The sequence below is a fragment of the Musa acuminata genome, chromosome BXJ3-5, assembly GCF_036884655.1.
Source record: "Musa acuminata AAA Group cultivar baxijiao chromosome BXJ3-5, Cavendish_Baxijiao_AAA, whole genome shotgun sequence".
NCBI classification, from domain to species: domain Eukaryota; kingdom Viridiplantae; phylum Streptophyta; class Magnoliopsida; order Zingiberales; family Musaceae; genus Musa; species Musa acuminata.
In genome coordinates this window covers 39,737,135-39,751,870 of record NC_088353.1, presented here as the reverse complement: position 1 = coordinate 39,751,870, position 14,736 = coordinate 39,737,135, and the positions used below count along the sequence as shown (strand labels likewise).

The 14,736-nt window shown below is 37.1% G+C and overlaps 2 protein-coding genes across 5 annotated transcripts; both read left to right on the top strand.

The window, feature by feature from the left end:
* The first annotated feature begins 7,227 nt into the window (after positions 1 to 7,227).
* LOC135638112 (cyclin-dependent kinase inhibitor 4-like) lies at positions 7,228 to 10,593 on the top strand. 3 transcript variants are annotated; one of them, XR_010496508.1, is made up of 4 exons: positions 7,228 to 7,907; positions 9,551 to 9,751; positions 9,888 to 9,975; positions 10,119 to 10,593. XR_010496508.1 is itself a non-coding variant. In XM_065151072.1 (3 exons), exons 1-3 carry the CDS (start codon positions 7,462 to 7,464, stop codon positions 10,186 to 10,188), a joined length of 717 nt encoding a protein of 238 aa, XP_065007144.1. In that variant the 5' UTR covers positions 7,233 to 7,461; the 3' UTR covers positions 10,189 to 10,593. The 3 variants fall into 3 exon arrangements, 2 of the variants coding, with proteins under 2 accessions (XP_065007144.1, XP_065007145.1); XM_065151072.1 differs by lacking the exon at positions 9,888 to 9,975 and having other exon boundaries at positions 7,233 to 7,907; XM_065151073.1 differs by lacking the exon at positions 9,888 to 9,975 and having other exon boundaries at positions 7,236 to 7,901.
* A 618-nt stretch (positions 10,594 to 11,211) lies between these two features.
* LOC135638010 (rho GDP-dissociation inhibitor 1-like) lies at positions 11,212 to 14,454 on the top strand. 2 transcript variants are annotated; one of them, XM_065150934.1, is made up of 5 exons: positions 11,212 to 11,481; positions 12,949 to 13,012; positions 13,103 to 13,321; positions 13,813 to 13,937; positions 14,081 to 14,454. In XM_065150934.1, the coding sequence occupies exons 1-5, from the start codon at positions 11,269 to 11,271 to the stop codon at positions 14,144 to 14,146; spliced, it is 687 nt and encodes a 228-aa protein (XP_065007006.1). In that variant the 5' UTR covers positions 11,212 to 11,268; the 3' UTR covers positions 14,147 to 14,454. The 2 variants fall into 2 exon arrangements, with proteins under 2 accessions (XP_065007006.1, XP_065007005.1); XM_065150933.1 differs by having other exon boundaries at positions 11,215 to 11,496.
* Positions 14,455 to 14,736: the final 282 nt, after the last annotated feature.

The window sequence follows — 14,736 nt, the reverse complement described above, 5'->3', positions numbered from 1 at the left end:
CTTCAGATTATTTGAGGCTTTTTTTTTTTCAAATATCTTAGTTTATAATAATTTTGTTTTGTTTTCAATTTCATTAAGTCTCATCTCAAGTTTTTCTTTTCCTTTTTTTACTAATACAATTTTAATATTTTAGTAACCTTAATTGAATTTAATTTGATTTAGATAAATATAATATTTTTTATCTAAACTCATCCATTAATCTTATTTATATATCTCAATATTTCATATAGCACTCTTTTATTATTTGTGTCCCTATTTAATTTTTTATTATTCCATTTATGTCTAAGTAGTTTATTGTTTTCTATATACATGAGGTTTGAATTTTAAATTTTCTTATTTTAATTATGTTCAAACTTATTCAAGTTTTAAGATTCAATTATTACTTTTAGTTAGTATATATATACCTATTGTTATAACCTAATCTCATATTCAAGATTACTAACCCACTTTAGCTTGTTACGTTATACTTTACACTTTAAGTAAATATTAATACTTATATATATGCTTAACTAAGATTTCATATAATACTAATAATGATTTTTTTGGAAAATATATATGAAGTGAGTGTAATATATATATATATATATATATATATATATATATATATATATTACTGACATGTTAATTATAATTCAATATATATGAGACTCACACATTATACATTTAAATCAAATAATATAATCAGTTAAAAAAATTAAAATCAAGTCTATCTTATAATAATCTACAACTTAGAAAATAACCTAAAAACTTCTTCTATAATAATCAAATCAATGCATTGTGAGCACCTCAATTCTGACCAACAAACATCAAGAGGGTAAATCATAATTACTTAAAATGGGCAGGTAGAATGGCAATAACAAGGTGACAAATATGCATTTGTGGAGATGTTTAAAAGATTAAAAAAAAGACAAATTGAAGTGCTTTTGTTAGGGGTCTTCTCATCGCCTCAAGCCCTAAAAATTACTCCTGCACATAATTGAAGTGCCCTAAAAATTTCTCAATTAATATAGCATTTGAAACAATTGCATCTTGACAATTGAATTAAAATCATATTAATATAAAGGGGAGACAGATAACAAACCTGAAATGCTCATGATATGTGAATCAACAACATGCATCTTCACAATTGAAATGCTCTAAAAATACTATAGTATCTTCATAATTCAATTAGAGGAGAGAAAATAGTTATTGGAGAGTTATAGGAGATAGGACACAATTAGGGCTCGGTGATACCAGAGAGAAATCATCAAGGCTCTTATTAGATAAAAACCAAAACCATTAAAGCCCCAAAAAAAAAAAAAAGCAAAAGAATAAAATAGTTTGTTGCCTACGTCAATGAAATAGCAAATGAAATAAGACAATACTATCACCATCGATGAATTGGAGAAGAGAGGAGCCGAGTGTAATCAACGAAGAGGAGAGGAGTTTCCTATCATCGCCTACACTAGGGTAATATTATTTTAGTACAATCGTGAGAGTAAGCTCTATGTTAACTACAAGATCTAACTGACAAGCATATAAGATTTCCTCAAGACAGTTGAGGAAATCTCTATGCAGTCGAGAAAAATCCTCCATACTGAATGTGTATAAGAGTGTGTATAAATAGCTATCAAGAACTCACTATCAAAATGATCTAGATAATTACATCTTATACATTTCATAGTTTCTTCTATAATTTCTATCTTTCTATATTATTCGTTTAATTTTTATCATGGTATCAGAGCATTGCTGCTTACCTCTCCTCCGGTGTCGCTGCTTCCTGTTCCGGAATCGGAGACGGCCTTCCTGCAACAATAGGAACGATTGTAGTTTTTACAGTTTCCATATGCATCTGCTTCCCTCTGCCACAGCAATTTCTCTGCAACCGTAACTACTGCAGTTTTTTTTTTTTTCTTTTCACCTAATCGCTGCAGATTTCTTGCTCATCGCTGCAGCTTCCTCGCCCGTTGCTGCAGCCTCCTCTATAATGCATCATTGCAGCCTCCTCTATAGTGCATCATTGCAGCCTCCTCTGTAGTGCATTACTGTAACCTCTTCTGCAGTGCATCGCTATAGTCTCCTTTGCAGTTCATCGTTGCAACCTCCTTTGCAACGCATCGATATGCTTTTCTCCTCCTCCCTCCCTCCTATATCTTTACATCTTTTGTAAAGATCACTTAAATCACCATAAAATATCTGGGACGTCTTCATTTTCCTCTCCTGATATTCCTATCCTTGTTTCTACAGGGACTCTGAGCACTTTTCAAAGTCTTATCACCATCAATGCTGCAGCACTTATTCCCTTCAAATTATCCAAAGGCGGCAACTACGCATCTTGGCGAGCACAACTTTCTAATCTTCTATTTGGCTATGATCTCCTAGGTTACATTGATGGCTCTCTCCAGTGTCCACCTGAAATGATCAACATCCAAAGTGAACTCAGTCTAGTGCCAAATCCAGCCCACAAACTATAGTTACGTCAAGATCGCCTCATCCTCCAAGCAATTCAAGCTTTCGTTGCTGGATTCATTGCCCCGCTGATATCCTCATGTACGACTACTGCAGAAGCATGGTGCAAACTACAAATAACTTTGGCAAATTGCTCGCGTACTCACATGCTCGGACTTCTCTCCAATTTGATGAAAACGAAACAAGAGGGAAGTAATATTGCTGATTATCTACAACATATCAAAGTTATCATCGATGATTTAGCTTTGATAGGTCATTCTCTCAGTGATGAAGAAGTCTTACTCTATACCCTCAATGGCCTAGGAGGTGAGTACAAAGAACTGACAGCAGCACTTCGAGCACGCGACTCACCAATATCATTCGAAGAACTTTATGATAAGTTGATCAACTATGAGACGTACTTGAAGTGTGATGATAGGTTATCCGGACCACCTATTACAACTCATGTCAATAAAAAATCCAAGAGGAAGAGCAACCAATACAATAAGCATGTCAACAACGATTTGGCTAAGTTGCCTCTTAGCCCTATGAGGCCCAGACCAAACCCCCCTTATCCATATCAATGTGGTAACTTTCATAATCCTCAACCGTCGCGTCCTGACTTCACAAGCCACCAACGAGTCGTTTGCCAACTATGTGATAAAGTCGGAGACTCCGCGAAAGTCTGTCGGTCTCGCCAAAGACTCCCTGCTCCATCACAGTGGCCTCAGGCAAATTTCATGGCTACTCCAACTCCTACCCAACCTAATTGGATCGTGGACTCGGCGCCTCTCATCACATCACCTCTGATCTTCAAAACATGTCCATCCACAACAACTATGACGGAAATGAAGATATCATAATCGGTGACGGTAAAAGAATTCCTATTACTCATTCTGGTTCCTCAACGTTTAGTTCACTTACTACAACTTTTACACTCGATGATGTTCTGTGTGCACCTAACATTAAAAGAATTTCTATTACTCATTCTGGTTCCTCAACGCTTAGTTCACTTACTACAATTTTTACACTCGATGATGTTCTGTGTGCACCTAACATTAAAAGAAACCTCATTTCCGTTTCTTAATTCTATAAACAAAATAATAACTCAATTGAATTATTTCCTAACTTTTTTCTTGTCAAGGATTTGAGCATGGGGGCATCCTTGGTCTAGGGCCAGAACAAAGACAACATTTATGAGTGGCCATCCGCTTCGCAAATTACCCTTCATACTACTCACTCTTCAATCGCAGCTCCGGTTGATGTATGACATCATCATCTTGGTCATCCCTCCCCTTTTATCCAGCAAAAATTACTTTCTCGTTATTCTCTTCCTACCTTGAAAATCAATAGCACTGTCAATCATTGTGATGCTTGTCTTTGCAATAAAAGTCATAAACTACCTTTTGGGATAACCTCCATTTCTTGCTTTAAACCATTCGAAATCATTTATACCGACGTGTGGGGTCTTGCCCCAATTCCTTCTTTTGACAAGTTTCGCTTTTATGTCATTTTTGTATATTATTTTACTAAGTACACATGGTTATATCCTCTCCACCATAAGTATGATATTTCCACAGTATTTACCAACTTTCGAAAGTTGGTCGAGAATTTTTTTCAATCTTCCATTAAAACAGTTTACTCTGATGGCAGAGGTGAATATCAAGTCATCGCATCCTGTCTCTCTGCTTATGGTATACAACACCTCAAGTTACCCTCACACACTACCCAGTTAGTTGGCTCTACCGAACGCAGACATCGACATATCGTTGAAACTGGTCTCTCCCTTCTATATCAAGCATCTATGCCACCACCTTTTTTGTCAGTAGCTTTTCAAACTATAGTTTATCTCATTAATCGTATGCTCACTCTAGTCTTACGATACTAGTCACCATTTGAAAAATTATTCAACAAGCTTCCAAACCTTCATAAACTTAAAGTTTTTAGCTGTTTATATTATCCATGGCTCTGTCCCTATGTGTCACATAAACTAACACCATGATCTAAGCCTTGCACTTTTATAGGCTATTATCTTGAACATAATGTTTTTCGATGCTATGAACCCCAAACTAAAAAAGTCTTTATATCATGTCATGTTATTTTTGAGGAGTCTGTCTCTCCTTTTCGAAATAATCCTACCATGCAAGCTACTCCGATAAACATGTATCACTATAATATCCCTCCAATCTCATCACACGAACCTCCAATGACACCATCCAATCCTTACCCTCAAGATCCGCATACTACTATTACTCCAATTCAATAACTTCTCACTCCTTCTATTTCTTCACTCCCTTCCTCACAAGTTTCCTCTATTAATAAAGCAATACCCTCGGCAACATTGCCACTCGCTTTACCTTCTCCTATACATAGTGACATTGTCGTGCCGACGGTTGGCCCGGTCCATGATAGTGACTCACCCTCGGCTATACCACCAACACAATCTACCACTTCTATCCCCCCTAGACATCCAATGACAACACTCTCCAAAAGTGGTATTGTCAAACCACGTCAAGTCCTTGACTTACATGCTATAACAAGTTTCTCCACCGAGGCTAGTGAACCCACTACAATCACTCAAGCTCAAAAATATTCTCATTGGCGTAAAACCATGTGTGACGAATATGATGCTCTCCTCCACAACTCTACATGGACCTTAGTACTCTTTCATCATACACAAAATATCATCGGGTGTAAATGAGTCTTTTTAAATTAAGTGGAACTCAGACGGATCTGTTGCCAGATATAAAGCATGTCTAGTCGCCAAAGGGTTTCATCAATGACCTGGTGTCGACTTTACAAAGACATTTAGTCCCGTTGTTAAACCTACAACAATCCGTCTTATCCTGAGTTTGGACATATCAAAGGGCTGGCACATACGACAATTAGATGTTAACAATGCCTTTTTATAAGGGACACTTACTGAAGATGTCTTTATAGCAACCTCCTAGTTTCGTTCATCCTTAATATCCGAAGCATATCTACAAACTTCAAAAAGTTATTTATAAACTTTATCAAGCTCCAAGGGCTTGGTATAACGAGCTTGGCTCATTTTTTACCTCAATTGGCTTCATCAATTCCAAGTCTGATACCTCGTTATTCATTTGCCAATACAATGGAAGCATAATATATCTTTTAGTATATGTGGATGATATTATTGTCATAGGAAATGATCCTTTGAAGACTCAAGCATTTCTAAAGCACTTGGCCGATCGATTCTCCCTCAAAGATCTAGGAACTTTAAGTTACTTTTTAGGAGTGGAAGCAACATTTACACATTCAGGTCTCTTCCTATCTATATTCAAGATTTATTATTAAAGACAAACATGCAGGATGTGAAAGCGGTTATAACTCCTCTCTCTACCAGTGAATCACTTAAATTATGTGATGGAAGTCCTGGTACGGATTCGACTCAATATCGATAACTCATTGGCTCCTTACAGTACTTGGCTCTCACCCGTCCAGATATTTCATTTGCCGTCAATAAATTATCATAATTCATGCATCGACCATCTACTATGCATTGGTGTGCGGTCAAGCAAATTTTACGGTATCTTAAAAGGACTTTTAATCATTGCATTTTTCTTCGCAAAAATACTTCACTCCATCTCCATGCCTTTGCTGATGCTGATTGGGCAGGAAACTTTGATGATAGAGCATCTACGTCATGATACATTGTCTTCCTTAGAGCTACTCCAATCAATTGGAGTTCTAAAAAACAAAAGACGATTGCACAATCTACAACTGAAGTTGAATATCGTGCCATCGCCACCACCGCTGCTGAACTCAATTGGGTCACAAATATGCTCAAGGAACTCAACGTCAAACTCTACAGTTATTCCTACAATATATTGTGATAATATTGGAGCTACCTACTTATGTGCTAATCCAGTGTTCCATTCCCGTATGAAACACATAGCCATTGACTTCCACTTCGTGCAAGATCAAGTTGTTAGACATCAACTCCGTGTTTCTCACGTACATCCAATTGATCAACTAGCAGACTCACTCACAAAGCCTCTCGCTCGTAAACTTTTTTCATCTCATCGGTCCAAGATCGACATCCTCAATGGAAGCTCAATCTTACGGGGGCATGAAAAACAGATAAGATTTTCTTAAGGCAGTTGAGGAAATCTCTAAGTAGTTGAGAAAAATCCTTCATGAATGTGTATAATCTCCCTGCTGAGTGTGTATAAATAGCTATCAAGAACTCACTATCAAAATGAACTAGATAATTACATCTTATACATTTCATAGTTTCTGATATAACCCACGATTCATTCAATCCGTAAAGATCCATTTGAGATTGATCTAATCATGATTCAGAACCCGATTAAACCAAACCAACTTATGGATTAATCCTTATTCAAGCATTAAAATTTTAATAAAAAGAGGTATCCTTTGTAAAAATAAAAAAAAATCATTTGGCAATTTTTTTATTATTGGGTTATTTTAAGGTAAATTATCCATTAATCTTATAATAACGATTTTTTTAAAAAAATCATATTATAGATATTTCCTAAAAAATAATTATTTAAAATTTATTTTAATCATTTATAATATTTTTATGATAGTAGTTAAAATACTATAATAAATATAAAAAAATATAATAGGCAGTAAACAAATTTGAAGGAACAGTTTGAATTAGTTTTTAGTTTAAAATATTATTTAAAAAGCAAAATAAAAAAATACTGATTTAGAAATACTTATGTGAATATTTTTGAAGGAAACTCGCTCATCTTTTAACAACAAAAATAAATAATGTCATTCCTCGGGATCTTAAATAACAAGTTTAAAAGATGTCCAAAGTTGCGACCTTTCCCTTCTTCCAACGACGTCTTCTCTCTCTCCCCTCGTGCGGTTCTCCTCCTCTTGCACTCGGACCTCTTCGCCTGCGCCACTTGGCTTCGATCCTTCTGCCATCCTTTCTCCCTGTTGCTTCTCTGTTTTCTGCCGTTTCTCTGCAAAGTTGATCTTTCCGTCGATTACGGCCGAGAGATCGGTTTTCTTAGGACGAAATCGCAGGAACCGGGCATGGGCAAGTTCGTGAGGAAGGCCAGGATCCGCGGAGAAAAGGCGGTCGTGGAGGCCGCACACCCCCAGCCCTCGCTCGGTGCCCGCACCAGGGCAAGAACCTTGACGCTCAAGCGCTTCCACGAGTCCTCGCTGCAGGTCGCCTCCTCCTACCTCCAGCTACGAAGCCGCCGTCTCGAGAAGCACTTCCCCGTGCCGTCCTCTGCCAAGTCCAGGGCCGCCAGTAAGAACAGACAGAGAGCTAACCGTGACCCTAGGATCAGCACCTACAAGCCGGCCGAAACGGAGGTTAACCCGGTGACTTTGGTCTCGCTGGGCTCGGCGTCGACGAGGAGTCGCTGCTCCAAGGAGGCAACGACGGCAGCTATTTGCGAGGCCTCGCCGGAGGGTGATGCTGAGATTGAAGCTTCGTCTGGGGAGAATGTTCTTGAATTCGACAGGTGCATGTTGATTTTGCCCTAATCTTGAGATTTTTAAGTTTCATTTTGGTAGTTCAGCAGGATCGTTCTTCGGCTTTTGGCTTTGGGGCTTTGCCACTGACTGCTATTTAGGTGATTCGGGGAGTTCCTCCGGATATTTTTGACCTTTAATCCATGAGAAGGCTTTATGACATATAAAGCATGTTTTTATCTCTTTCTACAAATTTTTTTCTTTTTTTATTTGTTTTGATTTCGACGGTTTTTGTTCCGAAATTTTTATTTGTTCATGTCGGGTCTTTTAATCTTTAACCTTTTTTTTCTTATTTACTTGATTTTTAATTTTCCACATGTCTTCAAGATTTCCTCTTTGGCCGAATCACTGAAAGAAATTGCTTCTTCTATATCTTAATCTTGCTGATTATTCTTGGAACTTTTTAAACCTCTTGTAACTTTCATCGTCGTGACATTTCAAGCACTAGCATCTTCTCATCTTGAGAACACAATGTTTATTGGTGCTGTTACATGTATTGTCAGTTGACAAACTTGTGCATCGTCGATTGTTGATCACTTTCTTTATTATCATCTTTCTTTTCTACCCTCCACTGCATTCACAATCAATTTTTTAAAACAAAATAATTATCATTCATTGCATTAAACGGCGCACAAGACCTCAAACATTGGACAACAATGCATTAACCACTAGGAACAGAGACCATTCTCTATTCTTCTAGTGTGTCATTCCTTCATGTAAAAGCCAATTTGAATTCCTTGTCTTTTTTTTTTGTTTTCCATCTTCATGCTAATTGTTTGTTGGCGACGTAATTTGAGGTTGCTTACCTTTCATCCAAGTTTGTAATTTGAAGTTGTATTCTCAACTTGGCTGAACATTCCAGTAGATCTTAAAGAACTTGCTACTGGTTGCTTTAAGTTATGTATCGTTGTGACATGTAAAGTTGTGATGTCTGATTAGAACAGTCTCTGCGACACTTTGGTATTGCATATAGGTGGTTTCTAAAGCATTTTGTTTCATTCATTTGTGGTAGTGTGTTTTTGGCACATTTTTATAGCGAACAATCATGTGGGAACAGTACATGGCCAGACTTGGCAATCATCCGATCATGATCAAAGGGCTCTTTATAGTTACATTCATTGATTGCAGTCAACTTTTCTTTGGGAGCACCTGAAAAGTAAATGCTGGGCGACCATGATTATCCTTTTTTTTTTCCTTTAATGCAATGAATTCTTGGCCACCTTTATATTGTTTTCTTCCCTTTTTTCTGTTCCTCTCATTTGTTCTTGAAGAATTTATGTAGAATTCCTAAACATTGCTGTTATAACTTACTGGCTGTCAATTTGATTTGATCGATACAGTGGTCAACTAGCAAACACCGTATGTGGAGAGTTGGATGATCATATCGTTGCTTTATCTAGATATAATGTCAGAGGGGAGAAATCTTACAAAAGCTTACAACCATGCCATTAGAAAGAAACCTTAAGAGCTGTATATGCTTGCCTCATACTCTTCCACAGTTATCACATGAGATGAGCTTGGTGAATTTGTTTTGGTAGAACCTTCAAGTTTCTTTTCTTTTGATGCGTGCTTGCTTTGTTTTTGTAACATCGTTGACAATTTTTTATGAAAACAAATCTTATGTGTTTATTGGGTGCAGGAGTGCTAGAGAGACCACACCTTGCAGTTTGATAAGGGATTCAGAAACCATAGTAAGTCTTGGTTCAACAACCTGGCCGACCAAGTCCACTGCTAGCATTAAAATGCAGGCATCAGTTGCCAGTTGCATCCCAACTGCCTTTGAATTGGAAGAGCTTTTTTCTGGCCCAGAACAACTCCAACAGAGAAGTTTTATGGAGAAGTAAGATTTCTCAAATATTTAATCTTTAGTATTAGACAAGCTTCATTTTAAGATCATTATCTTTAAGGAGGCCATAATGGAACTTCTGTGTGGCTGGTTTATTGTAGTTAATTCTTCTATGTAAATGCTTTGCCAGATTCAGTAGGATAGCACTTGTGTGATTGGGAACTTTGATCTTCCCTATACAAATATCTGCTGCAGTTTTTAATGGTGCAGGAACACTGGTAGGTGCATCCCTCTTCCAATTTTGAGGGATATGATTTATTGTTTTTTTTTGTTGTCACACTGCTGCATGTGTTTCATAAACTGGAATTCTTGTCAACATATTATGTCATTAACTCCTAATACTGTTGTCACCATTTGTCAGGTACAACTTCGATGTGGTGAAGGATCAACCACTGCCTGGCCGCTACGAGTGGGTGAAACTGGATCCTTAGAAGTTCGCCAGTCAAGCAAACTTTCCTTTTGAAGCTCCGCCCAACCTTTTCACAGCAGGGCAAGCTGCAGTGGTGGTGTTAGCCACCCTTTAAAAAGAAAAAAACAAACAATGGCACCAATACTACCCTTTAGTCTAACCTTCGATAGAACACCGAGCTTATCAGCTAAATCCTGGATGTAGAAAACCTCAACTTTTGGCGCCTCACGTGACATTTTGTGGGTGTTCATGTTGGTAGTTTCTTAGCTTCTCCAAATGTATCATATCCGAATGGCCCTTTTGCTGTTTATGGGGGTGTATAAGTAGTTGCACCTTCGTTTACATCTCGTGTATACGAAGTACTGGTGAGAGCGAAAGTTCTCTTTGGTAATAAAGTGACCTGGCCCCGTTTTCCCCCTTGCTTTTAGAGTTGTTCGCCATTGCAATAGAAGCTATCTTTTATCTTATCTTACTGTGATGCCTCCATCAAATATAATGCCAATAGTAACGATGGTGATGATTCTGATAATTGCCCGTCGGTGTCATTTTACACCTGCTGGGGATTTTTTTTCCTCGATTTTTTCACCCACTTTGAATCATTAAAGTATTTTTCTTTAACTTATTTATAATATTTTTTAATAATATTTATACTTTTTTTGGGATGCTAAAAATACTATAAAACTATTAAAAATATCTTTATTATGATGATCAAAATACTATAATAAATTAATTTTTTATTTTTTATTTAAGTGATATTATTTATAAATTATTATAAATATTTATTAGAATCTTATAATGATATATCAAATGATTTCTGACATGTTTTTTATTTATTTGATTGATTTTCTCAATAGTATTATAGTGTTTTTGTTGAGCCACCGAAAACACTATAAGAATATTGAAAAACACTGTAAGTCTAATCGTCAACCGACACTATTTGTATGTGCTATTTATTTGGGCTCCTTTCGTATCTCCACGTCACGAAGAGCGGTAGAAACATTCCCTCTTGTTTCAAAAGTGACACCGATGCTTCGCTGCCTTCTGCCGCCCTCCCGCTATATTTGTGCTTAAAAGCCTTTTGCGGCCAAAAAAATCTCCAAGAATGGAAGGAGGCCGAAGAGCGGAAGCGGAGAGTTCCTCTGCTGCTGCCAGAGCTCCCCCGGAGATCAGCGATGATTTGGCCGAGGAGGCCAAGGCGGAGTTCGGCGTTGGAGACGATGAGGACGACGGCGACAACGAAGTTGGCAGAGACGAGGGCGAGGAACCCGGTGCCGATGGGTTCGTTCCGTCGCCGCTGATTCCCCTAAGCGATCAGGTGGAGAAAGACAAGGTCTTGATTCGGTTTGGCACTCTTGATTCTTTTTTAGAAAAAGAACAATCTTCTGTTCCTCTTCTTCTTTTTTTCTCTGGCGATCTGAGTAGCATTTTTCTGTAAATAAGAGAATTTTTTGCCCGGAGATGTCATCATTTGGAATGCTTTTTTGGGATCCTTCAGATTTTTGTTGGACCATATGCTCCGGTTGACGTAAAACGCACACCATTTTTCAGTTGCTTCCCTTCTACTCCCAACTTAGTTGGGATGGTGGATTTACTCTGTAAGCACTTTTGGTAATCGAGTTCAGATTTGGGTTTACGATATGTCCTTGGGAACCCTAGAATTCACATATCGTGTGTTGAAGCACACCTTTCTCTATGTCTAATATAGATATGCCCTTGAGGCCTTTGTGTTGCAATTTTTAACTTCCCTTTTGACATTGAGATGGTTGTAGTATTTGGCATTCTTTCTAATCTATTAATATATATATATATATATATATATATATATATATATATATATATATATATATATATATTTCCGCATCGACAATGATTTTTCTTTACGAACACCAGTTGAATTCAGCATTCCTGCGTTTGTTTCCGTAAGTTATTATTCTTGGTGCTTCTTATAATATTAAGGACTTTTGCTCGGAAGATAACTATTCCATATTTATGTTGGACAACCTTTTCAAGATAGTCATTCAGTGGGAATTGCAATACCCAGTTGTTAAAGAGAACACATGCATGTGTATTGAAGGTTATTCTGCTCAGATAATTTACTTTCAATTGGTGGAACTTTCACTTTCACTAGGGTAGTGAGAGCAGAGTTTTTGTTGAGCTGCAACCATCATGGCCTTCTTAAATGGTTTCTTTTCTTAGAGTTGATATCAGTTTGTTCAAAAACCTTTTTGAATGAGAGAAAGAAACACAGATGAATGTTTCACATCTTGGATCTACAGAGTTTGGCTAACAAGCATGATATTTTGTTACTTTAGAACAGATTGAACTTTAAACTACTTAAAAGAGGAAATAATTTTGTTTTTCTTTCTCGGTTGTCAATTCGTTTTTTAAGCTTCTGTTGAACTTATATTGCGATAGAGGGAAAAGGAGGGAGATAATTTTAGTAGGATATCAATTCAACTGATTCAGGATCGGATGTTAGAGATTTGATGAAGATGTTATCCTCTCTGTTTTGACCAATCTGTCTCTCTCATTTGCTAGCTACGTGGAGTAGGGAATTGGCCTTTAGTCATTCCTCGTCCCTCTAGTTTGTTTGTGGAGTCATATTTACTTTGTTCTTCAGTCTTACTGGCCACTTCTCATGGACAAATATATCATGTTATCAGTGACAACCATCTGCGATATACTCATTGCGATAAGTATTTTATTAGCAGGGAATAAGCATTTTATTTGCTGGAAAGAAAAATCATTTTGTAAGTCCATTAAGCTCCTATACATCTTGCAGGAAGATGAAAGTCTGAGGAGGTGGAAAGAAAAGCTGCTTGGTGGCGTTGACGGGGAGTTAAACAGTCAAGAGTTCTTTAACAATATTTTTTTTTCTCGACTTTTTGGAGATTTATCATGTCTCATGAACCTTGCTTTATGTTTCATTTCTGCAGGCAAAGTTGAACCTGAAGTTACATTTCACTCGATAGGAGTTGTATCTGAGGGCTTTGCTAATTTGATTACATCCTTACCAGTAGCAAAGAACCAAAGTCAAATTCTTTTTACTCTCAAGGAGGGATCCAAGTATCGGCTTAGGTTGACTTTCACCGTTAGGCATAATATTGTCTCTGGCTTAACTTATTCAAATGTAGTGTGGAAGAGAGGGATCAAAGGTACATTCTGTTTCATTAGAAGCAAGCTAAAAATAGAAACAACCTAAAATTCTTTTTGTTGCATATCTGTTACTGCCACCATCATTCAGCTAATAAACCATGATATTGCCAAGTAAAAAATAATGTATAGGTTTTTTATGGTTAAATATTAATGTAATGATCTCAAAATAATTTAGAAATCAGGTACATCTTTATGGCTGTTATCCAAGGCCACCAAGTATCTTCACAGGTACATTTGTAAACAAAATGCATGCACCGTCCGAGTTTGGTGACCTTGGCCTGTTGTTCAGTATGCATTCCATTAGTCATAATTGTAATTATTTCATACTTAGCCTTTTGTATAAAGTGGCCAAGAATTGATTACCCGTCTCGCTATTTGTTGATCTTGATTTCTGCTCATGTAACCTATAAGGTCAGTCAATGAAAGATATGAAGTGTGTTCCTTCTAGTTCTTGTTTATATTGGTAACTGTTTGCTCTTGGTTGCACCAGTGGATCAAATCAAGGGAATGCTTGGTACATTTGCTCCTCGGCGGGATCCTTACGAACATTTGCTGGAAGAAGAGACTACTCCATCTGGGGTCCTTGCTCGAGGAATTTACTCAGCAAAACTTAAGGTTTTGTTTTTTTTTTTCTGTTGGCAGCTAGCAACTGACTAGGCAATTATCTAGTTTAATCACTGTCTTCCTTAGTTACCCTCCCATTGTTATTGAACATAAAAATGCAACACCCAACGCCCCCTTTTTCTGGCCTCTTGCAGTTTGAAGATGATGATAAGAGATGTCATTTGGAGCTTAGCTATTCCTTCGAAATCAAGAAGCACTGAGGATATATCGTCCTCGACTATGATCAATCAAAATGAAGAACTACAAAAACAAGCATGTGTAAAGATTATATACTGCAAATTTGGGTGATGTAGCAGAGCATATTGGAAAAATGGGAATCTGATTGGGAGACTCTTTATGCTTTATATATGTAGAAATCCACCTGCATATTTATTGCATTCGCCATGTTGTAACAGCAGCAAGTCACTAAGTTACAACCACCTTGCTTGCAGTGACCTACAAAATCATCCTGTTCTTGCCTTGTACGTGTTTATAGTTATTGGATATGAACTCTAGTTTTGATCTGGCACTACTTGGGACTAAATTTTGGGCTGGTTCATACAATTTGTATCGAATGTGGGTCTTGATTTAATGACTTGCTGATGCCCACATAAATGAGAACCTGCTTCTATGCCTTCTTCATCTACATCTGAATTATGGTCAAATACTTGTGAAATGATATCTAATAAAGTCTTTCTAAGCATCTTATTACGTTTTTATCATATTAGATTTGATTGTATTTAGTTGGTAGAATCAACATGTGAACTTTTAAAGGCCTTTTTATTATTTGGAAAGGCTTGGCTAAGGCAGT

Coding starts and splice junctions, on each gene's coding strand:
- LOC135638010 (XM_065150933.1), top strand. CDS start 11,269: ATGGAAGGAGGCCGAAGAGCGGAAGCGGAGAGTTCCTCTGCTGCTGCC. Junction 13,013..13,102: donor CGTTGACGGGGAGTTAAACA/GTCAAGAGTTCT, acceptor TCATTTCTGCAG/GCAAAGTTGAACCTGAAGTT. Junction 13,938..14,080: donor TTTACTCAGCAAAACTTAAG/GTTTTGTTTTTT, acceptor GGCCTCTTGCAG/TTTGAAGATGATGATAAGAG.
- LOC135638112 (XM_065151072.1), top strand. CDS start 7,462: ATGGGCAAGTTCGTGAGGAAGGCCAGGATCCGCGGAGAAAAGGCGGTC. Junction 7,908..9,550: donor CTTGAATTCGACAGGTGCAT/GTTGATTTTGCC, acceptor TATTGGGTGCAG/GAGTGCTAGAGAGACCACAC. Junction 9,752..10,118: donor CAGAGAAGTTTTATGGAGAA/GTAAGATTTCTC, acceptor ACCATTTGTCAG/GTACAACTTCGATGTGGTGA.